This window comes from Drosophila bipectinata, chromosome 3L, assembly GCF_030179905.1.
Source record: "Drosophila bipectinata strain 14024-0381.07 chromosome 3L, DbipHiC1v2, whole genome shotgun sequence".
NCBI lineage: Eukaryota > Metazoa > Arthropoda > Insecta > Diptera > Drosophilidae > Drosophila > Drosophila bipectinata.
The window spans coordinates 7328264-7351767 of record NC_091738.1 but is presented as its reverse complement, the minus strand read 5'-3'; the positions used below and the strand labels follow the sequence as shown (position 1 = coordinate 7351767).

Below are 23504 nucleotides of genomic sequence, written 5' to 3'. Positions count from 1 at the left end.
GCCTTTTGCTGGTATAGAATATATTTTTCGGTATATATATCATTTACAATTGCTATGTTTTTTGTTGTTTCTCCTTGTTGGTTGTTATTTGATTTGCGTATTTGATGCTGATTTCTCTTGTTTTTTTTTGTTGTATATAATATGTATATTGTATATAGGAATATTTAGTTTGTTAATCATTTGATCTGATCTGTGCCGCTTTATCCGCCTCTTCCAGTTCTATGCTAAAAATTTGTTCCATCTTAAAAGCTAGTCTCTACAAGTTACTTAGTATGCGTTTAGTTTTTGGGAACTTTCAATGGGAGGTCTTTGATTTTGGTGTCCTTTTTCTTTTTCTTGTTTTTGATTTACTTAAACTCTATGCTAATTTTATGATGCCGGGCATAATGGTAGGGGATAGGGTCTAAAGGCTAGGGAGGATTTTGTTTGGAAACCGAAGCTAATATGTCTGTTTAGTACCGGCCTGGATTTTTGGCCATATTTGGAAGTGTGTGCTGCACCCTAAGCGCTATGGCAACTACAGAAATATCTTCATATACGTTATATATACTCGTATATATACTCATTATAATTCATACATATTGTATATGGGTTACCTTGCTTATTAATCTAATCTTTATCATTTTTATGTCCGTGTAGTGTTTTATCTGTTTTGCCTTAATTGAATTTCATTCCATTTAATATTAATTTTGTTAACATTTAGTCTAATTTTACTAGTGTCTGGTATTTTGGTTAGCTTTCCATCTGGTTTCTGTTTAATTTAGCACTTAGTTTTCAATGATTTCTCTTAACAATCGGCACGCTAGCGGCGATTAAATTACTTTTTTTTTTTTAATATTTTTTTTTCGAAGACACAACAGTTACTGGTCCAGTTCCAGGAAGAAGTATATATATATATATATGTATATGTTGTTCAGCTTTGGATTTTGGATTGGATTTTTGGATTGGTGGGGGCTGTTTTTACCGGGTTCCGTGTCCGGCGTAACTGTACTGCAAGCCCGTGTGCGTCAATTCGTTGCATACTTCGCTGCGCTGCGTTACAGCATTCAAGGCGGCGAAGGCGTGATGGGGTCGTGGCGTGGTTAGGTGTGCTTGAGGATTATGCTGACCCGACTCGTAGGCGGTCAAGTCAATGCTGGGGGCTATAAGTTAAAATAAACTAGTATTTCTTTAATTAATAAATTTAAGGAGACTATTAGTTACCAGTTGCATGCATGCGATTGTATAGATTTTTACGTTTCTTCTTTAAGAGGGCATCCAGATTATAACCTTCCATACTCACTCTGAAAAAGAGTATAATATAATTCTTTTAGAGACTATAAAGTACTCTAAAGATAACTTACTTTTCCGGCCTTCCATTCCCCAGTAGCTCCTTGAAGGCCACATAAATCTTGTTTAGCGTCAGATTGGATAACCCCTGGCCCAGATATCGTACAAATTTAAGTTGTTCACATTTGGATAAAGCGCTCTCGTGGAAGTCCAAAAAGGGTCGATGATCGGATATCTGATATTCCTGTGGAATTCAATGGAATGGAAAATATATTAACATTATAAAATCCCAACTAACTGGGCAAGAGATTTGTTCAATGCTCTGGATGAGGATGCAATTTGGAACTAGATTCGATCAACAAAATATATGTATGAGTGCCAATGTCTCGAACGCCAATTTGGGGGGCATAAGAACAAAGCTCCGCTAGACTTAAGTGGTGCCTCCGGATCATCTGCTTTCGATACACTTTTGCTCACATTGCAAAACTTGATGAAGTTTTCGATGAGTATGTACTTTTCATAATTGCTCAGACATTGCTGGCTACTACTCTGTATACCGAACTGTTTCAATAGCTCCTGCTTCTTGGGCGGCAGGCGGCTAATGTGTGTGCAAACCCCGTCCTCGATCCGGTGCGTCTCGTGCACATCAAAGTTCTCATAGATGATCAGTTGCTCCAGCGAACGGGGTGGCGGTCCCAGGGCCGGTATCGGCGGTGGTGGCAGCAACTGTGGCGGATGCGGATGCGGTGCTCCATACCGAGGATCAAGATTAAGATGCTGCTGCTGCTGCTGTTGTTGGGATGTCGGTGCCGTCACATATCCCTGAGGGAGAGCAACTGCTGGATTTGGATTGGGTGCTCCGTTGCTGCTACTGCTGTTGCTGTTGCTGCCGATGTTGGTGTTGCTGGTGCTGGTGTTGCTGTTGCTGCTGCTGCAGCTGCCACCACTGGTGGCGAACTCCAGGGAGCCATCATTGGCGGCGGCCATGTTCTTGAGGTCTACAAAAGAAGAATCGTAGTGCCAGGACACTCGGAGGGAAGGGAAACACTTTCGAAATCGCCTTTAATTTTAAAACCCATTTCTATACAAATCAAAGGCGATTTTCGTGACTGAAGGTGACAACGATGAGGGAAAATGATTACCAATCATTGCAAGTGCATTTTCAAGGAAAACTAGGTGAGTTTTCCTTCGATATTAGCTTAGAGCAAATGCAGAGGCGCGACGCAGGCAATAAATCACAAGTCAGAATCGATTTTCTTTCAATCGCACGACGCTAAGGTGTGTATATATATTTTTCAGATTCCAATTCAAACAATTCTCATATGTGGTATGTTTTTGTAGGTTTTCTTCAGTTAAGGTTTTTAGGTTTACAATTTTATTTGTTCTTGGCTTACTAAAATATATATATATATATATTATTATATTAAATAGCATTATCATTGATTTTCTATAATATTTTTTTTTTCAGTGTGTGTTTGTATAATTGTGTAAAAGTGTATGTGTGTGTGTGTGTGTGTGTGGTTTTTGTTTTTGTTGTAAATGTAATAATCTCTTTTTAAGGAATAACATTGCATAGTTTTGGGGTAATAATCGATCGTTGTCCAACACTTTTTGTTTTTGTTTTTGTTGTTGTTTTTTTTTATATCGTCGTCAAACGTAATACAAAAATTTGCATAGTTTTCAAAAATTTGGCAAAAAGCTTGTGTGTAAAATTAGTCTAAATTAAAAGTGAAACATAAACTAAAACGAGGAAATAATTTTAATGACATGATGCATTAACGGAAAACGCAATAATCGAGGACCAGGATGCAGGGGGAAGATATATTGGGGGAAATCCTTGCTACATCTGTGTGTCCTTTTTTGCAACAGCCTACAGTTGTCAACAGGTGGCGCCACCTCCGCTGCCCTTGGCGCCACGCCGCCCCCAATCTCACATGGCCGCTCCACCTCCACCGCCGCCAGCTCCTGTTCCTGCACCGGCAGGAGGTGTTCCTGCTGCCGCGCCTCCAGCTATTGACGCTCCTCCTGCTGCCCCTCCAATTCCTGTTTGTTGTGACGGTGGCGGCGCAGGATATCCCATGGCCGCCATATGCTGGACATGCGCGTGCGGATGCGGATGCGAATGCGGATAGTAGTGCGGATGATGCGGCTGCTGTTGCTGCTGCTGCTGCTGGTGGTGGGCGTAGGCGTAATGATGTGCATGCGGATGGCCGTGATGTGGCGGCGGCGGCTGATGGTGCGGATGCGGCGGATAATGATGCGGATGGGGAGCCATCGCTGGACTCCGAGTGGGTGTTCCTGGCTGCAGATGGTGTGGATGCGAGTGCGAATGCGAATGCGGATGGGGATGTGGATGTGGATGCGTGTGAGAATGTGGAAGTGCCTGTTGGCCGTGTGGAAGCGAATGCGTGTGCGGATGTTGCAACATATGTTGTTGATGTGTCTGCTGCTGTTGCTGTTGTTGTTGTTGCTGTTGCTGATGTTGCAGGTGTGGCTGTTGTTGTGGCGTTGTGGGCGTCACTCCTACTCCTGACATTGTGGGCGTGCCGGGCCTTGTGCGTGATGTCGGCTGTGTGGGCGTGGCTGGTCCTTGTGGCTTGGGTGTTGTGGCAGGTGATTCGGGTGCATCCAGCTCGGATTGTGATGATGGTGTCTGTTTAACCGGTGTATTGACTGATGTTGTTGTTGTTGTTGTTGTTGCTGTAGATGTTGGTGTATTGGCTTTGTTACTGGTGGTGGTGATGGTGGTATTGGTGGTGTTGTTGTTGTTTGCATTGTCACCTAGTGATTGAAAGCGTATGCGTGGAACAAGAAGAAGAGGAAACACAAACAAATTGAAGTCAAAATTAAAATTGTTCTTTTTTTTTTGTTTTTATCTCATAAAGAATTAATTATTATAGAGAATTTTGCAAACATAGGCAGCCGAATTGTAGGTATCTTCTTGTTGATATTTTTCGCAATAATTTTGTTTTTTTATTTTTTTGTAAATTTTTTGCAAACAGAAAGCGTGCAAGAAATAGAAATAGAAACAGCGGATAGTGAAAAAATAAAAAGAAAATCATAAAAAATGAATGTAAGCACTTCTAGTTTCGAGTGTATTTTTAAAATTTAGCACATTTGCCGCCTCGTCTTTCAAGTCTCTTTTTTTTTTTATTAATTTTCTTCTGCCTGAATACTTTTTGGTGATGCCTGCTGCTGCATTTGCACTACCGGGGTTCTAGGCCGGAGGGGGGAGTGGGGGAACTTCAGGGGGGGGATATGCAATATCTATATTTATCTAAAATTCACTTACCAGCTGTTGTGTTGGCCAGGAAGCGCTTGGTTTTGTCGAGTATATAAGGCAGATTGTAGCCATCCTTGGTATAGCTATGGAGGACATGGAAAAAAGGACATGCATCAATTAAAATAGCATAGCATGCTTTTAGGCATCACCCAACACCACCCACTTCGAACTTTGAACTTACATTTCTGTGCGTTTCGTGCAGAATAGATTCTTAAAATTGCTATAAATGCAGAAGAGGGTGAACGTCGGCAGTCCCTGGCCCAAATATCGAGCGAACTTTATCTGTTCCGGTTTGTTGAGGCCGCATTGATTTAAGGATAGCCAGGGCCGATGATCCTTGATATCATATTCCTAAAAAATAAAAAAAAATTGTCATTTTGGTTACTGTACTTTGCAGGTTTATCTCTTTGGAAACTTGACTCTTGTTGGGAAAAATATATAATACTTTTCCCAGACATACCGGTTTTAGTTGTCACCTCCCAACCACCCAACCACCCTTTCATTAGTTTTCAAATGGCTTACACCTTTTATGTGAGAAGAACCCAACCCAAACACCCATTTCACCACTTTTTAGCATAATTTCCTCTACTTTTAGGCTGTTTTCCCATCTACCCATATATCCCATATATCCCATATGTGTGTGTATTCATTGACGTCAAATTCTATGACTGCACATATGTATTTCAGTTACATAATGTACTTTAAAGCACCCACCCACCACCCTTGAACCCCCCCAGACTCAGTATATATATGTACATGCGAGCTAAAAACTTTGCCCACTACTAATCAAAACTTATAATTCGTGTACAACGCAAAAGTTTAAAACGAAAATTTTACACAAAAGCCAAAAACTTGCAAAGGACCATGGGCAGGATGAGCGGTGGGAGGTGGGCCGGCAGTTGGGCTGGGTTGGGTGGGTGGTAACTGGCTCTGAATAACATACCAAAGCAAAAGCTTCACACAGAGACACTAAAACCCCACCAAAATACACACACACACATACTACTCACACTCTTGTATATTTTATAGTGTAAAAATATAGAATAGGGCGAAGCGAAAAAGGAAGCAGAAAGGCAGCAAAGCAAACCCAAATAGAAAAGCAAACAACATTTTCAATGAAGCCATTTTCCCCCCAAATGGGTAAAAGGGGGGGGCCCAGAGCAGAGGGTGGTAGATGTTTGCAAAGCCCCCTCCACCCGCCCCTTTAGAAAGGGTTACTAAGCATGTGTGTGTATGTATGTTTTTTTTTCCTACACAGAAAAAAATTTATAAAAATAAATAAAACTATGGTTTAAGATTTTTGGAAGAAATTGTTGTCTTTTTTTTTAACAAAAATTTAAATTTTTTTAAATATTTTTTTTTTAATAACTATATTTTTTTAAGTGTAACATTTAGTAGGCGCAGAAGGCAGAGGCTTAATGGACGCTTGTGTGTGAGTCTGAGTCTTCGGCAGAGTTCGTCGGTCGCTTCGTTGGTCCTTGGAACTCGGAACTTATCAACATCCTCATAATCAGTGCGCCAGGGTTGCGCCTCCCAGGTTGCCAAAACCACCCAACCACCCACCCACCACCACCACGCCCCTCTCCAGTTCGAAATGCTGACTGCGCTTCTGTTTATGAATGTATGTATGTATATGTGTATGTGTTTGTGACTTTGTATGTGTGTGTGCGCATACATTTTCGGTTTTGATTATGTTAAAAATCAATAGAGCAAAAAGGAGTGACGACCAGGTTGCTCCTTCCCACTCCTGACGGGAAGGGTCCTGCAAAACTTTAAATTCCTGTTCAAAAGGCTGGAGGAGATGGTGGGAAGTGAGGGACTATTGCCGATGACAGCCGGCGACACCTGGCCGTTTCTCCGGGTGTGTCTCATTAACAGGCAACTGTGGCAGAAGGACGAGGAGGATACGGACTGAGTGCCTGAGCTTTGGAGGTGTGAACCGAAAGAAGGACGCCCTGTTGCAGCTGTCAACTCGTGGCCCAAGTGCTGACAACCTTCGTTCCCCCTTACCCCAGCCACTACCCTTTTACCGACGCCCATGGCCACTCAAATGTTTTACTGGCCAGGAGCAAAAAAAAAAGGAGGCAGAGCATCTCAACTATCAGATACCCAATACTTTGGGTAAGTGTTTATTTTGATGGTTGTTTGGTTTTTTATTGCATACTTTTTGGGGGGTATCCTTGCCTAGGTTGCTTCGGTTATTTCAGTCTTTTTGTTATAATTAGGAAACTAGTATTACTAAAATTAAATCCATATATTATTATTTAAAATCTAACTAACTAACTAACATCCTTATGAGATTCATAATAATATCTCCCTTTTAGTATACCCTAGATGTCTACGCCTATTTATTGCATACTTTTTAGAGTATGATCCTGGAGATCTTTGGTTATAAAGAACTTCTAGTCTTTAACTAATAACTAAATACTATAAAAATTAGAAATCTTTACATACAAGTGTCTAGAATCTTATACTTAGATCTTTTCTATAACAAAAACCCTCTTTTTTCTATAACAAAAACCCTCTCTTTTCTTTTTCTTTAATTTTTGAAAAATATTATTCAAAATTATTATTTCCATACATTAGCTTTTCAATTGTAAAATCTTAGCAAAATCTGAAAAACCCCACAACCATTCCTCTATTCCAGTTCAACATAATAGATCTATTTTGGTATACCCTAGAAATCCCCCACTACCGGGTGCCACAAAAAAAAATAAAAAATAGAAACAGGAAAAGAAGAATGAAAGCTGTGTGGCAATGTGTTGCGGTATTTTGTTCTTGCTTTCGCTGCCGTTTTCCGTTTCTGTTTTCATTGCGTCTCCTTCTGCTAGCTTTTTGTTTTCTGATTTTTTTTTGTATTTTCTTTTTTTTTTTGCAAACTTATTGGCAGACATGGTTTGTGTTTGTGCGTGACGTACTATAAGGGGGTGTGGGTGTGTCGGTTTGGCGTGTCTGTGGGGGGCGTGTTTGTTTGTGTGTGTGTGTAAGTGTGTGTGTGGCGGGATTGCGGTTGTTGTCTGTGGTGTGATGCGGTTTGTTGTTGTTTGTATTGCGACAAGTGTGAATTGTTTTCCTTTTTGCTGCTGCTGTTGTTGTTGTTGTTGTTGTTGTTCAGTTTTGTGGGTGTTGCTTGTGCGTGTCGGGAAACAACAACAACAACAACAACATAGAGTTGGTGTTTGGCTGTTGCTGCTATGATTTTTTGATTCCTTTTTTTTTTTTGCAGAATGCGTGCCAGTGTGTGTGTGAGTGTGAGAAAGTGGAGGCAAATTTCACACTTTCACTCTTCTGCGTGTGCCGGCCGTTTAACAGGTTTTTTAATGAGACTTAAAGGGTTAAGGGTTACCGTTGTTTTTCGGTGTGACAACCTTTTCATTTGGCAACTCATTTCATGGGGAGGGGGAAGCTTTTAATTAAGCCTAACGGTTCTTCCAACCTGTTCTAAACGCGCTCTCCCAACACTCCCCGCTGTTAGCCAACACTAATTTAATGTGGAATGTGCCCCCAAAAAGGCGACAAAACGCTAAACAAAACCTAAATATTTGATGTGAATGCCTGCATATACATATGTTTGTATTTATGTATATATCCTGTATATACTATAGCCATCATATGCGGCATGTACAGTTATATTCCGGTATGCGTCCGCACACGTACATACATACATATGTATGTATGTATGTTTGTATATAATTTAAAATTATAATCAATGCCCCATATGTATGTGCGCCTGCCTTTCAAAGCGTGTACATGTGTGTGTGTTTGCATTTATTTCAGCTTGTATGTATGTGTGTATGCGCGTAAATTGTGCGAAGCCGAGACATTGTACCTGCCCAGGACCAAGCCCCACCGCTAAGCTGTCCTTTACACACACTCAGCCACAAAGTTGGGCAAAGCCGTGCAGTGCAGTTGTGTGTGTGTAAGCCGACTGCATGCGCACTTAGTAGCCTTCAACGCTGCCTCTGGGGCCGCCCAATTACAGTGGAGACTCAAGAAAGTTGATTAGAAATCAAGACAGACATGTTCAAGCAAGAACGAACATGTTATGCTTTTTTTAGATGCACTTCTCTATCGATAAATTATCGAAATATAAGAGAAGATAAAATCTAATCCTTTTCTAATCTATGGAAGCTTCACTGTAACAAGGGTCGCTCCAATAGAGACATGTATAAAATGTGTTGATAAAATACACACACACACATACACTATAACCTCCAAAACGAGAGAGTCGGAAGAGGAAGAGGAAAAGGACATGCCCAAGCAGCTAACGGACAGTCCAAAGGCCCCTTCGTATCCACCACCACCACCCCCCGCAAAGTAACTTGATGATTGTATGTATGAGAGCAAGGAGTGGAAGCCAAGGAAGTCAAGGAATCCAAGGGAGAAGAAGAAGGACACAAAGAAGGGGAAGGAGGAGGGGGAGGTAATGGGGGCCCCACATACAATTACTCAATAGCAGCCGCCTGCCTTGAGCTTTTTGGGGGTTACTCCTCCACACCCCCGGCTCTCGCACACAACTACACACTCATCTTCGGTAGTTTGAGCAAGAACAGCCTTCAAGTAAGTTTTGAGCTCAAGAGAGGCACTGAGTGCGGCAGAGCGAGAGAGAGCGCAACAATTTTGAGTTAGCCGAGAGTAGGTGGGTGGGTGGGTAGGTAGGAAGGAAGCGTCTTGGAGCCACCATCCTAGGACTTTCTCTGGAGAATTTTTGGATATCAAAGGCTCTACGACTGGGCGAGAAGATTTCCAAAAACTTTTTAGTAATGACGGGGTGGTATTAACCCTTCAAGAATTCCAACACCCAACCCCCCACCGCCTTAGAGCTGAGAATTTTGTAATAGGCGGTGGACCCCCAACGTCTTCTTCTTCTGCTTTCGACCCCCCTCGTCTTTTTGTTGTATTATGCCATCAATGCCATTTTGTACATAGTTTTGTGAGTGTGTGTGTGTGTCTAAGTGGGGGGATGCTCTGGGCGGCCAACAAATCTAGATGGGTCTCTCTGTGTGTGTATGAGTGAGTGTATTTGTGTGATAAAGGAGCGTAATGAGCGTGCTGGGGGTGTGAGTTGGGGTGTCTGGGGTTGACTGCCATAGTGTTGAAAAGGGCGCCAAATGTGTCTGTGTATGCGGGTGGGGGGGAGGTCCATTTTGTATAGGTGTTTAGAACTCACACACACATACACACACCCACTCCTACTCTCTCACCCACAGTACAGCACACATGATTACATTTGTATGCTGAATTTGTGGTTGGCTGCAGTCAGCGTTGACTGCGCTGTCGGCGTTGGCGCCAGCGTCACTGCTCCTGTTATTACAATTTATAATGACATTTGTGTGAGTAGAGGGCAGTGGGGGGGACGAAACGGAATCCTGAATATGTGTGTGGGCGAGGATGTGGGCGGTGGACACACACATAATAGAGTGGGAAATGCGCCTGTGTTGGGGATGTAAGGAAATATAGGATATAGGATATAGGATATAGATAGGGTGCATGTTTATATTATGAATATCCCAATTTATAGTACATACAGTATTATATAGGAGATTATTACACTGGAAGATCACTGGAAGAGAACCTTCTCCAAAAAAAAAGCCGCAAAAAATAATAATCGACCGCTCTTGTCGATAAAAAGCCTAATTACTTGATAAGAAATATGATATATCGACCCTAATTCTTGGCGAATTTAGTTATTTATCAGAAATTGATTAAAAAAAACCTTTCTATTGACCCAAATTTATAGAGTTTTGTAGTTCTTAAAAATGTCTTTTTAGATAGCTTTCCATATAGGATCCAAAGGGCCATCCCCTAATTGAACCCCAATCCCTCCCTCCCACTGCCGCCCGCCCCATCCGCGTAACAATAAATACGTAATTCGTACATATGTGCAAATATTTAAATTGCATATGCAAATGGGTGGATGGGCGGATGGGCGGAGGGTTGGAGAGTGGAGACTGGGTTGGAGAAAATTTCGCATACACCACCTCTCAGGCGGCAGCGGGAAATTCGACGCCCTAACACCCGAAAATGGTTCAACCCTTTTAGGGAGGTAATATATACAGACACCGCCACATAATATGGTATTCAACTCACCTCGCAGAATTTGATAAAGTTCTCCACCACAATCGATTTGTCCGTCAGAGTCATCTGGCCAGTGAACCTGACGCCCAGTTGCTTCAGTGTATCCTTCTTCTTGGATGGCAACTTGTTCATGTGCTGGAATATGCCCTCCTCCACCTTGTGCGACGGATGCACCTCAAAGTTCTCCTTGATCACAAAGCTGCCCAGCAATTTGGGGGCATGCGACGAGGACGAGGCAGTGGATGAGGAACAACTGGCGCCGGTTAGGATGCCGCCAAATTCGCCGGCACTCCCGCAGGCCGCTCCCTCCGATGATGTGTTCGAATTGGAGGCATTGAGGTGTGAGTTGGGAAAGGCCAGCATCTCCAGCGACGACTCATTGGAGTTGGAAGATCCGTTCGAAGCCATCTGCTGCAGATCGAACATGGTTTGTTTCGAGTCGTGGTCGAAGACGTCCAGGGCCGAGGTGCTGGTGTCCACCAGGCTGTTGGAAGCTCGCGAAACGGAAGACAGGAGGGCGGCCACCTTCCTCGAAGCAGATCGGGATTTCTGAGAGGTGCTGGTGTCCAGGTCGATCAGACCACCGGCCACCGGGGACTGGGCCGGAGGCGGGGGTGTTCCGGCAGCGATTCCCGGCTTGCAGCTACCCTTCTCGGCACTCTCACTGGAGGTGGGGGTGCTGGGCGTGAAGTCTGCCGAGTGTCGTAGGTATTTGATGAACTCGAAGGATCCATCAAAGTGCTGGGGCACTGATCCTGCCGCCGAGGCGGTGGAGGCATGACCATTGGGCGTGGCCACCGCCGTGGGCCAACGATTGCTAGAGGGGCTGTTTAGCGATACGGGATTATTAGGTCCTCCTGATCCAGATCCTGATCCTGTCGCATTTAACGCTCCAGACGTCGGCGCAGCGGCTGCGCTGACTTCGCCAGAGGCGACAGCGTACGATGAGTTAACGGTATTGCTACCTGAACTGGTGGAAGCGGTACTGCCGGCACAGGTTTCCCGCTGCGACGTCGCTGCCTGCGTCGCAGCATCGTAGGGTGAGAAATCCGCTGTGCTGGGTAGATGTGTGTGGGAATACTGGAGTGATTGTTGTTGCTGTTGTTGCTGCTGGTGCTGCAGCTGATGCGTCTGCTGCTGCGTCGACGGCGGCTGAGAGGATGTCGCGCCTGCGCCGCAGCCAAACACTTGAAATTCCTCGAAATTCGAGCATTTCAGCTCGCCATTGCTCAAGTACTTGGAAAACTCTGAAGGATCGTTCAGAGAGTTGAGGAAGAAGGAGCTGAAGTTGCTCGATATGCAGGACATGTTGTATGCTTTTTCTATGTGTGTGTGTGTTATTGGTTTAATACTGTACGTAGTTTCTGGTTTATTGTATATTTTTTTACAATTTATTTAAAGCTTAAAATGGCACAGATTTCGATTTCAAAATTTTTTTCTTCTTTCCTCTTTCCACTTTTATTTATATATTTACTTTTTTTATTAGTTTTCTGGGCGATTTCCCGTTTTCATATTTTATTACAATTTTCCACAGCGGCAGATATATATATATGTACATACGGGTAATATTACTTGTACATGTGTGGGCCTCTCTCTTTGGGGCTTGTGTGTATTGTATGTATAAATTTTTCTTATTATAGCAAAGTGTAATTTATTATTCTTATTGCTGCCAGCCTGCCTCTGCCTGGTGCCTTTCGCTGCTCCTTTTCCTCGTATGTGGTCGATTCTAGTTGGTGTTGTTGTTGTTGCCGCCGCTTCTGCTGCTGCTGCTCACACACATATACACCTTCACCTTCGACACACAGACATCATATAGAGGAGGGGAGGGGGCCCTGCAAATAGGCGCTAGGCTTTTTGAAACTGGTCTGGTCTTTCTTGCTTTGCGGGCCTGTCTTTTTGCCTATTTTATTATTATTATTATTACTTGGCCTTTTTTGCACTATTTTCACTTCCTTTTGCGGCTCACGTTCGCGCCCACTTACACACACGCACACACCCGAGAGGAGACACAGACACAGTTATGTCTGTGAGGCGAGAGAGGCGCGGTTTTTCTCTGCCGTCTCTGTTTTATTTTTTTCGTTCGCTTTACTTTCAAAACAAATGCCGAATGCCGCTGGTGCTGCTGCCATACGGAAAATCGGAAAAATCTTATCTGCCGTGGTTTTGCCGCCCGAGAGTTTTCACCGCCACTCCGCACGACGTCCGAAAAGAAAATGAGAAAGAGCCTCTGCGAGCGGACAACTTTACGCTGCTGCGAACGACGACTTCTCTTCGTGCTGTCGCGCTCTCTCGGGTCTCATTCGTCTGTCTGTGTGTGTGTAATCAGTTGTAGGTGTTGTTGTTGTTGTTGTTGCTTTAGCTAGGAAACGTGTATTCCTTCCTGCGCCGTGCTAACCCTTTCCATATAAACCTGATTTAATCTTTGATTATTGTGCCTGGTCTGTGCTCTCGCTGGGGGATTATTGCTGCTGCTACGTCTGCCGCTGCTGTTCCTCCTCTGCCAGCTTTGCTATTTTTGAAAATTCCACTAAATTATCCGTTGTGAGGCGATTTTGTTGTGTTGTGTGTTTCTGCAGGTAAAAACAGTTCATTTGCCTAGGGTTGCCACATCGCCGCCCAGCCACATCCGACAGGACCCGGACCACCTGGAATGAGCATAAATGTTAAGTTTTATTACTTTCTGACGCCCATGTGCAACGCGTAATTTTACAGTTTTCATTTACGACTCTTTCGGGCCATAAAACACGAAACAGGTAGCACCGATACAGACACGGCTGCGATCTCAAGGCCACAGCCGGTTCAATGCCTGACAACCCTGGAGGGCAGGGATTTCTTTCTTTTTCTCTAAATTTTAAGCCGACACACCAGAACATCCAGCCGAATTTACGACTATTTCAATGGATTTTGTGAGGAATTTTTATAGTTGCTTGTTCAATAAATACATATGTATAATTGCGGCTGCAGACGATTTTAATTATAAATACAGAGACCGCAAGGAAGTCATCAATTTAAAAGCTGTCTCTGCATTGTTGTTATTCTAATTACCTCTTACGCTGTTGCTTGTTATTCGTCCTCTTGTTTTTATGATCTTTTTGGCACAATTTCGTTTTCGAATTCAAAAAACCGATTTATAATGCACTCGATGTGTGCACCGTCATGTAAGTACATAACTTATTTAATAGCATTCATACAATTTTCGTTGCGGCCATCCAATTTACATGTGCATATGTATATGCTCGTATGTATGTACACATGTGAGTAATTTTTCAATTAATTTTAATTATAAACTTAATTAGGAAATCAATGAACGGCGCGAACGGTACGGAACTCACACACACACAACCGTACACATTTATTACCGAGCATCCGATTCCACAAGACTAAAACAACAACAGTGTGGGGCATACATGACAACAATTGCCATCAAGTGTGCTGCGCATACAACATAAAATAATCCACTCAGCGCCACGAAACAGGCCCCCAAAAGCTGGCGAACGTCCGATGAAAAAAGCGACCACGGCGAAAAATCAAAAACAACTGACGGGCGGTGCAGAAACAAAAACACGAATAGGGGCGCCAAACTGCCAGAGTTGCCACTTAATAAAATTTATAAAGGGTGTTTTTTTAGACATATAGAACATTAGAATGTTTTTTAAATGATTTATATATAAAATATATACATTATTCAAGTTAAATTAAGTTATAAAGCCATTTTTATTATTCAAATTGATGATTATGAAATACCTCTGATCTTAAAATGTCTGTAAAGAAAATCCCTCTAAACTATTACCACTAGATTCTATCGTTATCGATAACTCTCTTACAACGTGCGCCCTCAGCCCATTCCAAAAGATAAATAAAAACACCTGAACCGGCATGAAGTTCCTAATCGAGAGCATTAGCAAGAATTCCGGCCGGTTGGGTCAACTGCGGATTAGGGAAGGAGGCCCTGATCTAAAGACCCCGCTCTTATTGCAGACTACAAAGGGCGGCAGCATTCCGTGGTTGGCTGGAGATGTTTTCGAGCATCAGATTAGTCAGCAACCACAGGTGCTCCAGCTCACCTTGTCCACCATGGGACATATGGTAGAGGCCCTGGAGCAATGGAACAACAAAGACAGAGGAGTGAGCGACTACGTTGGATTTCCTGGTCAACCAAATGTGCTTCTTGTGCGGGATCCTTGCGAAACGACGCCGTCGGGTAGTAACGATCGAGATACACTGCCTTTGTTTACGAGAAGGGGCAAGGAAACGCTTACTGCTGAAAGCTACATAGAAGCGGTGGCCAAGATTCAGCCTGATATCTACCAAGGTCTGTCGGATGCAGACACCAATACAGAAAGCTCCAAAAAGAGGTCCCAAAAATCGGTGGACAGAACCGAAAAGTTCATGCACTACATCTATGAGCAGAGGGGAAAGGTGAAGGGAACCCTCTTGGCTCCTATTGTAGGTGGATACAATACTTTTGCCCGGACGCAGTCTATAAAGCATGCGCGGGAACAGCCGTCGGACAGTTATGGCGGCTACGTCCTAGAAGGTTTCCACAATAATGGTTTATCGGCAACTGCTCTGGATACTTCAAAACTTCTGCCCATTGTAGAGCACTGTGTTAAGCAGTTAGAGGAAGATAAACCTAGAATGATTCCTGGTGCCTATACGCCAATAACGGTGCTGGAACTTATCCGTTTGGGCATTGATGTGTTTGACACGTCATACGCTTACTGTGCGACCCTAAACTTCAAAGCCTTGACATTTGCCTTTGTCCAGGATGGAAAGGAGCACATGCCTTTCCTAGACATCACGGATGATGATATTAAGGAGGAGTTCACACCGTTGCTGAAGGACTGTAGCTGCTTAACCTGCCAGAAACATACGCGTGCGTACCTGCATCATCTCTATAAAACCAACGAGCTTCTAGGACCAATATTGTTAATGATGTAAGTTCTCCCAATCCAAAAATTAAACTCAGTCAATGATTTTTTTTTACAGTCACAACCTACACCACTACATGGCTTTCTTTGAGAGGATACGGGAGGAGGTTGCCAACGATACGTTGCCAGCTCTAATAGACCTCGTGAGGAACCAGAATGGCGATTCCTCTTTGGATTACTCCATTGTTCAAAATACCAAAGTCATTAGCAAAGCCACGATATCAAAGGGATTCGTAGCTGCTGCAGTCTGACCATTTAATAAAAAAATTAAGTAATTCTAATAAAAATGGTCTCAGCTATATTTTTTCACAATCTTTACATCGTAAAAGGATTGTCCCACAGTTCTTCCTCCCGTCCTTCAATAATTTTTATCATTTGCTTGTAGGCATCTTTGGGGGCATCGCCAGTAACCGTGCGGATTCTGAGAAGTACTTCCTGTTCCGTAATATTGTTCATTCTATCTGGGTCTATTTCAAAAAGGATACTGTTAGAAAAGTACTCTAAATAATGGATAGTTATCTCACCTGGTAATGGAATGTATCCGGCCAACTCACAGAATCCTACATTGAAGTCGGCCAAATCTTTGCTTACGCAGTATTCAGATCGAGGAAACACAAACACCAAAACGTCGCCTTTTTTTCCTGGTCGCAGGTCTTGTGTGATAAATAGATTGTGGGGCATATTGCACCTGCACATCCACATGGCAAGCTCGTAAAGTTTCGACACTTTTTCATCAACCACTTCATCGCTATCTTCATTGCCGAACACGAAACAAATGCCCTCTGTGGGCGCTCGCCGACTTAGCCGATAAATATAGTTCCCAGCTAGTTTTTCCAATGGAACACGGTCAACGTACAGACTGTAGGGCATTTCCAGCAGGTGGAAGTGGAGGTGATTCACTGACGCCAGGGCACCAGGACTGTTGTAACCGATACGCATAAATTGGTCATCAATGTTACGCATGAACGTGATGGAAAAATGCAGTACCTCGCGGTTGAGCCGTTGTACATGGTTCTTCTCCACTTCGGGGCAGATTAAGGTGTGGTACTTGGTGATAGGACTCTTGTTGATGATCATTTGCACCTCGGGACTTCCCTCGGCATCGTCAATCTTAAGGAGAACCTCCATTGGGTCCACTTTGTTGAAATTAAACATTTTTGGCTTAAAAGTTGGATTAAGGTTCTCGATGGTCTGAGGCTGGCGGCGTTTTCTGGAGCGGTCCGTGTTCAGCTGCAAATATGTATATTAGTAAGAGCTAAAGAATATAATTTAGCTTACAAACTTCCGTATAAAATCCACTGGGTCCTGGAATCTGTCGAACTCGGGGAGTCTTTTGCAACTGATAGGAAAACAGGCCGGGAACCTTATGGAGCTCCATCCACCGCGCCTTCAGGTCGTCCAGATATTGCTGGGCTTTGCCCTCCAGCGACATGTCGAATTTGACCCTGCTCATTGAGCGCTTTCGTGTCCTACGCTTCTCTCCCGGACCATTTGGTTCGTTTGGGTAACAGTTTGCCGTCCGTATGATTGCTACCGGCATAAGTGTTGCCACCTTTCTCAGACAATACCTGTTGATGAAGCCGGCGGACATGAATCTTCTCAGGTGAACACTTAAAGCGACCCATATTTGGCGGTGAGATCGAAGGAGCGGTCGAAAGAAGCTCGCAAACATTACGACTGGGCTACGTTAGAAATTTAACCCAACGTGTTACTAAAATTTCAAAGCCAAGATTGTTTGAAAACCCTGACAGCTCTCAACAGCTGTTCGAATCAGGGTCGTAGAAAGGAAGCCAATATTAGCATACAAACAATAAAATAAACAAATATTCTATTATTTTACTTTTCTGGTAAACAATAACCCTTAGGTATTAATATCATTTCCATCCTCCTGATAAATGTATATAAAACTCTGCCCAAGATCCTCTTCATTGCCCACCTTCTCTTAAAATTTGTTTTTTTTAGAAGTTTTCCCCAATATTTATCAATAAATGGCTCAAGTTCGAGGATCCTGCGAAACTCTCTGTCCCGATACAGAGTCCAAAATGTGAGTTATTTTGTAAGCCAAAAATAAAGGCAAAAGTCACCTATTTCAATTTTTCAGGCGAATCCGGGAGAATCTCCTTCACTTTTACGAGCTGAAAAATGGCCAGAGAAAAACGCCAGGAATCCTGGTAAAAGAGTTTACAAGATCCGCCGCTGATGTTAAGATGCCCCAGGCCAAGGACATGCGCACTGAAGCGTCGCTGAGAAAAACGGTGGAATATCTCTTAAAGGAGCAAGTATAAATGGGTTTTCCAAATGTACTTCGACTGACTTATAACCTTTACAGCATTTTCCTGGATACCCGGAAGCCTTACAATGTAGCCTACGACTTTATCTTCGATCGATTGCGTGCCGTACGTCGAGAGATCGTGATCCAGGGTTACGACGCTCGTCAAACCATTCCACTTTTGGAGCCCATTGTGATTTTCCTGGCTTACAGTCGCTATCGATTATGTGAGGAATCCATCGAAAAATTTGATCCCAAGATTTGCAACCAGCATCTGCAAGAGTGCTTGACCGGTGTGCTTCGTTGCTACGATGAACTGGAGGAGCAGGTGACCCCCAGCGACCTGACCATTCGGGAGCTGGAGCGACGCTGCCTTATTGAATCCCTGTATCAGATATTTAACTTGGGGTCCCCCGAGTCCTTTGTGCGTGCTCTTACTCTGCCCGATTACATAAAAAAGGATCCCACTTTCAAGCTCTCTTTTGAGATCTGTTTGGCATATCACCAGGGAAATCTCTACAGAGTACTAATGGGGTTTCCACAGCTGCCGCACATTCTTTCTGCCATGGCCTGCACCAAATTGCCGGCACTGAGAAAGTATGGAACGCCTTCCCAATCTGAAATATTGATTTATTTATATATTCCCATATCCTTGCAGGAGTTTGTTGCAGATTTTCACGCATGCCTACAACAACAAGCAGCTTACGGTGCCGGTTCCGTACTTGTTGCGTTTGCTTTTAATCGACAAGCCGGAATCGCTGCAAGAACAATGCCGGCATTATAACCTGTCATTGACAGCCGATCGAAAGACCGTTCATTTCAATAAGACTGACTTTAATAATGCTGTTGACCCCTTGAGGCCGCGGTGCGAACCCTTCGTGGAATCCAAACTGGCAAAGGTTTATTTGCCGGAATTGTTGCTGCTGAAGAAGTTTTAAGTTCAAGTTGCAATTGTTTTGTAAATATTACTGTGTAAATAAAATTTTAATTTATTTTATTTATGTTATTGCGCATTTGCGTGGCGGCGATGACAACTCTAAACATAGAACACAACCCTAAATTAAGAACAGAGAGGACTCTGCTTAAAATAATAACAATAGCTTATTTTTTTACAATTTAAAAAATATGTATAAGGTTTAATGTGGAAAAGTCACTAGTCTAAGCTAATTGATTATAATTATCTTATTATAATTGATTATAATATAACTATAGCATGCTATAAACTGTAATGATAATAAATGGCGGGAAAAAGCCAACTCTGCCCTATGACTCTATGCCCTAACAAGAGCAAATAAAATGTCATTAAAAGAATTATGAAAGTATATATTAATAAATAGAAAAACATATGTTTTTTTTTGATATTTTTATAAAATATTATACTCAAAACTATTTAATATATATAATTAATTTATCTCAACAAGAATCTAGCTATAAAACGGCTGACCTTCCTGCACTTCGCATATACACAAAGCGGCCGCAGGGTTGCATTTGGCGCCGTTGTCGCTGTCACACCAACACTAACAAAGGTGTACACGAGAGAAAGTAACGAGCCGTTTTGGAAAATACAATACGCCATATTTACCGGCAAAATTCAAAATATTTACACTACCGGTGGTCTCCGGGAGCAGTTGTTGCTAGGAATAGTGCTCCTTCAGGTGAAATAGCATTAGCAACCGGAGCGTGGCGGCTGGAGCGAACGAAGCGTACCCGTCTGCTGCCGCCGTCGCCCCGAACCAAACGTAAAGTATCGCATCACATCGCAGTACAATAGAAGGGCGATAAAATCGGAGGAGGGAACGGCAAAATACCCGAAACGTACAAATCAAGAACGCAGTAAGTATTGGCCAGATATTCCAAATACAACCTGGTACTAATTGAGAAAACGCACACACAGCAAAGCGCGCCCACACACACGCATCTATCGCATATATACACAGACAGGCAGGTGGACGGAAAACTGCGATGACAAGTCATCATCACAGCGGCGTCGGCGGAGGAAACTTCCAGCCGCAGCTCCAGCAGCTCCGTGCACCAATCGTCAAGAATCTGTCTCTGGCAGCAGCAGCCGTACCGCTACCCTTAAACTCCTCCTCCTCCTCAACATACTTTACGCATGTACCAGCGGGGACTATCGTTGAGCAAGATCCGTATACCAGCGTTTTGGAAGCCAGCGAGCACATTGGAGGTGAGAACGAGAGCTTCTTGATTGAGGAGATTATTGATGACTACGACGATGAAAACAATATAGTAGTAGATACTGGTGAATTTTTTATCTCAGGAGACGTCTATGAGTTCTACCCGGTGGATAGGTTAGACAGGCTTACCGCGGACGCTCTGCCACCTCCGATTATCATGCAGCAAGCCAGCGACGAAGATGAGTACATTGAAGAGGACGGTCTACAAATGTCCTCATCCTGCGACGGCGACGGCGAGGAGGATGGGGAGCCAGTGGAGGAGGAAGCGGACGCTGCGCCAACCATGACCAATGCGTTTGAAATCGCCTCCGAGATGCTGACAACCATTGAGGCCACCAATATCAAGCAGGAGCAGCTGGAGAGCGATTACTACATGAAGTCTGCGGCTGACGACTCCAATAGCTCTAATGCTCCCCTGCAGGACTTTAAGCTGTTCGGCAGTAGTCGTGTTGAGCCTCGTCCAGTTGGGAACTCGGCCAATAAGCGCTGGAAGCAGACCAAGGTACCCATCCGCATCACCCAGGACGAGTTCAATGTCACGCTCTGGTCCTCACTGAATTCTGAGGATGAAGACGAGGAGGAGGAGTTGGAAGACCCGCCAAGATCTGTCGTACCAACCTCCGTGGCTTCCGCCGCTGCAATCGCGGCCCGAAACGAGGGATCTCACAACGGCATGCTAAAGATAATGGATGACCACATCATTACTCACGACGTGTTGAGCGACGGAATCGGCAACGAGTATGTGATTCTACCGGATCCCTTCAGTGCAGCCGCCGTGACAGATGTCGAGGAAGTTGTGAGTGCATTTATGGGCGATGTAAAGGGCGAGGAAGATAGCCAGCCCCTAAGCGAACAGTTCATCTACGCTGATAATCAGTTGGAGGAGGGAGCATTCGGGAACATCGAGCTGATCGAGAATATGCCCAATAATGTGGAATTGATTCCATCTGTAACGGCAGTTTCTACTCCCCTTGCGGTCGCTCAGACAACGCTTCCGAAACTGGTGCTTCAAAACAGCAGCACCAATGTTCGCCTGAAAAATGCCCAGCCCAAGGTAGCTAAGCGGAATGCTGCAGTTGTTCCATCAGCTGTGGCTCCTCCACCCTTGGTTGCAGCTAGCAATTTTCCCCAAAGGAGACCCACCACCGTTACCAAAGCGACTACAATAGGAACTCATCCGACGATAACTAATCCTGCTGGACTGATACCAGGACCATCGGCAGCAGCAGCCGCAGGAGAAGAGGACGAGGAGCCCAAGTTCCGTTGCACGCATCGGGGCTGCAATAAAGAATTTCGAAACCACTCCGCAATGAGGAAGCACATGCACACGCACGGACCGCGAGGTCATGTGTGTAACCAGTGCGGCAAGAGTTTTGTGGAGAGCTCGAAGCTGAAGCGACATCAGCTGGTACACACGGGCGAGAAGCCATTCGAATGTACCTTTGAGGGATGTGGGAAAAGATTCTCCCTGGACTTCAACCTTCGAACCCACGTCAGGATCCACACGGGAGATCGACCATATCACTGTCCCATTGACGGCTGCTCCAAGTGTTTTGCCCAATCGACGAACCTTAAATCCCACATGCTGACGCACACTAAACCCAAACGGAAATGGCCGAGAGCTCCACCCCAGAATAACAATAGCAACAAGACGCCGTTAGTAGCTAGGTATGGCCGTTTAGAATTCGGCGAGGATCCGCGGCTGGTATACGTGGATCCGGTCGACGAGATGACATCGTCGCCGGTACTGTTGGATGGCGCAGTGGGATCGCCCACATCCTAACTAGCAGTGCACATCGAAGTGTCCTGAGTAGAGGGAATAGATGGCGTGTGCTTGGTGGCCAGATTGTACAGTTAGTTGTAGCCAGTTTTTATCTTTATCTTTAAACTATCGAGTGGATGGTAGGGGGTCGCGACCACTTGGTGATCATCTCCGCCTGCCACTGCTCTCTCGTAGTAGTAACTAGTAGTAAGTTACTTTTCTCTAACAAATAGGCTTGCAGTGCAACAGAAGTTAGATGGTAGCCATTAAACGTGTTTCCTGCATGGATGGAATAAAGGATACAAATAGCGCAGTTGTAAGAAAATAGTTTTTAGCTTAGTCTAAGAGAGTTCCCCGTACCCCCAACCCGGCCAATAACCCAATCCGATCTAATCCAAATCGTGCGCGGTGGTCTTCGAATAACAATACGCGCGCGCGGTCTTTTTTCTACAAACAAACTAGAACTACCATATAACGCATACACCATAGGCTATCTATACATACATACATATATATATATATATATATATTTTTGTAATGAACTGTAATCTAAAACATTGAAGTACGAATTAATGTACGGATTTAGAGGCGATTTCGCGATAAAAACTAATTTACAAATGAAAGCACTTCAATTAAGTCGGAATAAACAAGGGAATACCTCTTCAAAATTACAAATTAATAAAAACTGAAAAAAATACTGGTGTTTTAAAGTTCTTAAAAGCATTTATGGAAAGAATTTGAAGCATATTTCAATTATCATCTAAAGATACAATCTGTTTACAAAAGATACAATGCCATTTTGAAAAGCATTTATTTATTATTTTGTTTACTTGTTTACTACATGTAACTAAGGCTAGATAACGACTACTTTAAACAGTGCGGCGCTGCAGGTGTCGCCTTGTACTACTGGACAGTCGCCGGGTGTTGTCCACTTCAGATTCTAGTTCGGATCAGCTGGCGATTACTGGGAATTTTTGACATACATAGGTATGTCATACCGCCTTCTGAACCGATGTTCCGGCGATTGGTATGCATGTGGATTAGATAAAGCTTGTGTAGAGGCAGGCACAATTGCAGATACAAAGATACATATTTGAATATTAAGAACGAAAACAACGGTTGCGGCCAATTAGGTGACCTTGAGAGTCTGGCCTTGTACATTTGGCATTATATCCGCAATGGACGCACCGGGGGTAATCAATCCCGTTATTGAAAGCAGGATGGAGTAGTTGAAGTACCAGAACACGCAAAACAGTACCATGAAGATGACGTCTGGAAAAAAAACGAGAGCAATAATAGGCGGTTGATAAGCGTGAGAATTCGCACGAAGTTCACATGACAAATTCGGATATTCCCTGCATTCAAGGGTTAGGTTTTTTTATTGGCCAACATATGAATAACACTTACGTATCGTTACGCGCTCCCACTTTTCGCACATATACAGCTCAGTGACCTGTAATAAAAAAAAAAAGTTAATTGGGTTCGGTTAAATTCCAATTCGGAGCATGGCTTCTGCAATACGCATAATTTTATGGTCGCAACGTACCATGAGGTAGCGAAACCACCAGTAACTGGCAAATTCCACAAGGTTATCCAGCATTATTAGCAGTTTATTATAGCAAACCAGAGCCAAACAAATAAGGAGCGAAAATGGCTAAATTAACTTAGCTTCCTTTTTAATTCTCCCACTAGCTTTATATTAATTTGACCAGGGTTG

General features: G+C 43.7%; 6 protein-coding genes across 16 annotated transcripts; 3 read left to right on the top strand and 3 right to left on the bottom strand.

The window, feature by feature from the left end:
* Positions 1-111: 111 nt before the first annotated feature.
* Positions 112-14187, bottom strand: LOC108119575 (uncharacterized). 4 transcript variants are annotated; one of them, XM_017232815.3, is made up of 8 exons: positions 13676-14187; positions 10643-13275; positions 4734-4903; positions 4562-4635; positions 1747-2267; positions 1344-1513; positions 1204-1283; positions 112-1142 (listed from the first exon to the last, which is right to left on the bottom strand). In XM_017232815.3, the coding sequence occupies exons 2-8, from the start codon at positions 11936-11938 to the stop codon at positions 961-963; spliced, it is 2493 nt and encodes an 830-aa protein (XP_017088304.2). In that variant the 5' UTR covers positions 11939-13275; positions 13676-14187; the 3' UTR covers positions 112-960. The 4 variants fall into 4 exon arrangements, 2 of the variants coding, with proteins under 2 accessions (XP_017088304.2, XP_070136632.1); XR_011442979.1 differs by lacking the exon at positions 112-1142 and having other exon boundaries at positions 1832-2267; positions 13676-14183; XR_011442980.1 differs by lacking the exon at positions 112-1142 and having other exon boundaries at positions 1827-2267; positions 13676-14182.
* Positions 14188-14421: 234 nt separating this feature from the next.
* LOC108119570 (queuine tRNA-ribosyltransferase accessory subunit 2) lies at positions 14422-15832 on the top strand. Its single transcript, XM_017232807.3, has 2 exons — positions 14422-15567; positions 15620-15832. The coding sequence occupies exons 1-2, from the start codon at positions 14507-14509 to the stop codon at positions 15810-15812; spliced, it is 1254 nt and encodes a 417-aa protein (XP_017088296.2). The 5' UTR covers positions 14422-14506; the 3' UTR covers positions 15813-15832.
* Positions 15833-15836: 4 nt separating this feature from the next.
* On the bottom strand, positions 15837-17233 carry LOC108119571 (GDP-D-glucose phosphorylase 1). The gene is made up of 3 exons (XM_017232808.3): positions 16844-17233; positions 16086-16791; positions 15837-16028 (listed from the first exon to the last, which is right to left on the bottom strand). Exons 1-3 carry the CDS (start codon positions 17231-17233, stop codon positions 15877-15879), a joined length of 1248 nt encoding a protein of 415 aa, XP_017088297.2. The 3' UTR covers positions 15837-15876.
* A 70-nt stretch (positions 17234-17303) lies between these two features.
* On the top strand, positions 17304-18827 carry LOC108119572 (SAC3 domain-containing protein 1). Of its 6 annotated transcripts, none has more exons than XM_070280533.1 (5): positions 17304-17426; positions 17524-17605; positions 17663-17836; positions 17891-18427; positions 18489-18827. In XM_070280533.1, exons 2-5 carry the CDS (start codon positions 17550-17552, stop codon positions 18766-18768), a joined length of 1047 nt encoding a protein of 348 aa, XP_070136634.1. In that variant the 5' UTR covers positions 17304-17426; positions 17524-17549; the 3' UTR covers positions 18769-18827. The 6 variants fall into 6 exon arrangements, with proteins under 6 accessions (XP_070136634.1, XP_070136635.1, XP_070136633.1 ...); XM_070280534.1 differs by having other exon boundaries at positions 17331-17408; XM_070280532.1 differs by having other exon boundaries at positions 17331-17458.
* Positions 18828-19319: 492 nt separating this feature from the next.
* On the top strand, positions 19320-22464 carry phol (pleiohomeotic like). Of its 3 annotated transcripts, none has more exons than XM_017232838.3 (3): positions 19320-19663; positions 19725-20015; positions 20109-22464. In XM_017232838.3, the coding sequence occupies exons 2-3, from the start codon at positions 19793-19795 to the stop codon at positions 21806-21808; spliced, it is 1923 nt and encodes a 640-aa protein (XP_017088327.2). In that variant the 5' UTR covers positions 19320-19663; positions 19725-19792; the 3' UTR covers positions 21809-22464. The 3 variants fall into 3 exon arrangements, with proteins under 3 accessions (XP_017088327.2, XP_017088326.2, XP_017088324.2); XM_017232837.3 differs by having other exon boundaries at positions 20085-22464; XM_017232835.3 differs by having other exon boundaries at positions 19725-22463.
* Positions 22465-22561: 97 nt separating this feature from the next.
* Positions 22562-23473, bottom strand: ghi (ghiberti). Its single transcript, XM_017232843.3, has 3 exons — positions 23334-23473; positions 23195-23240; positions 22562-23059 (listed from the first exon to the last, which is right to left on the bottom strand). The coding sequence occupies exons 1-3, from the start codon at positions 23385-23387 to the stop codon at positions 22917-22919; spliced, it is 243 nt and encodes an 80-aa protein (XP_017088332.2). The 5' UTR covers positions 23388-23473; the 3' UTR covers positions 22562-22916.
* Positions 23474-23504: the final 31 nt, after the last annotated feature.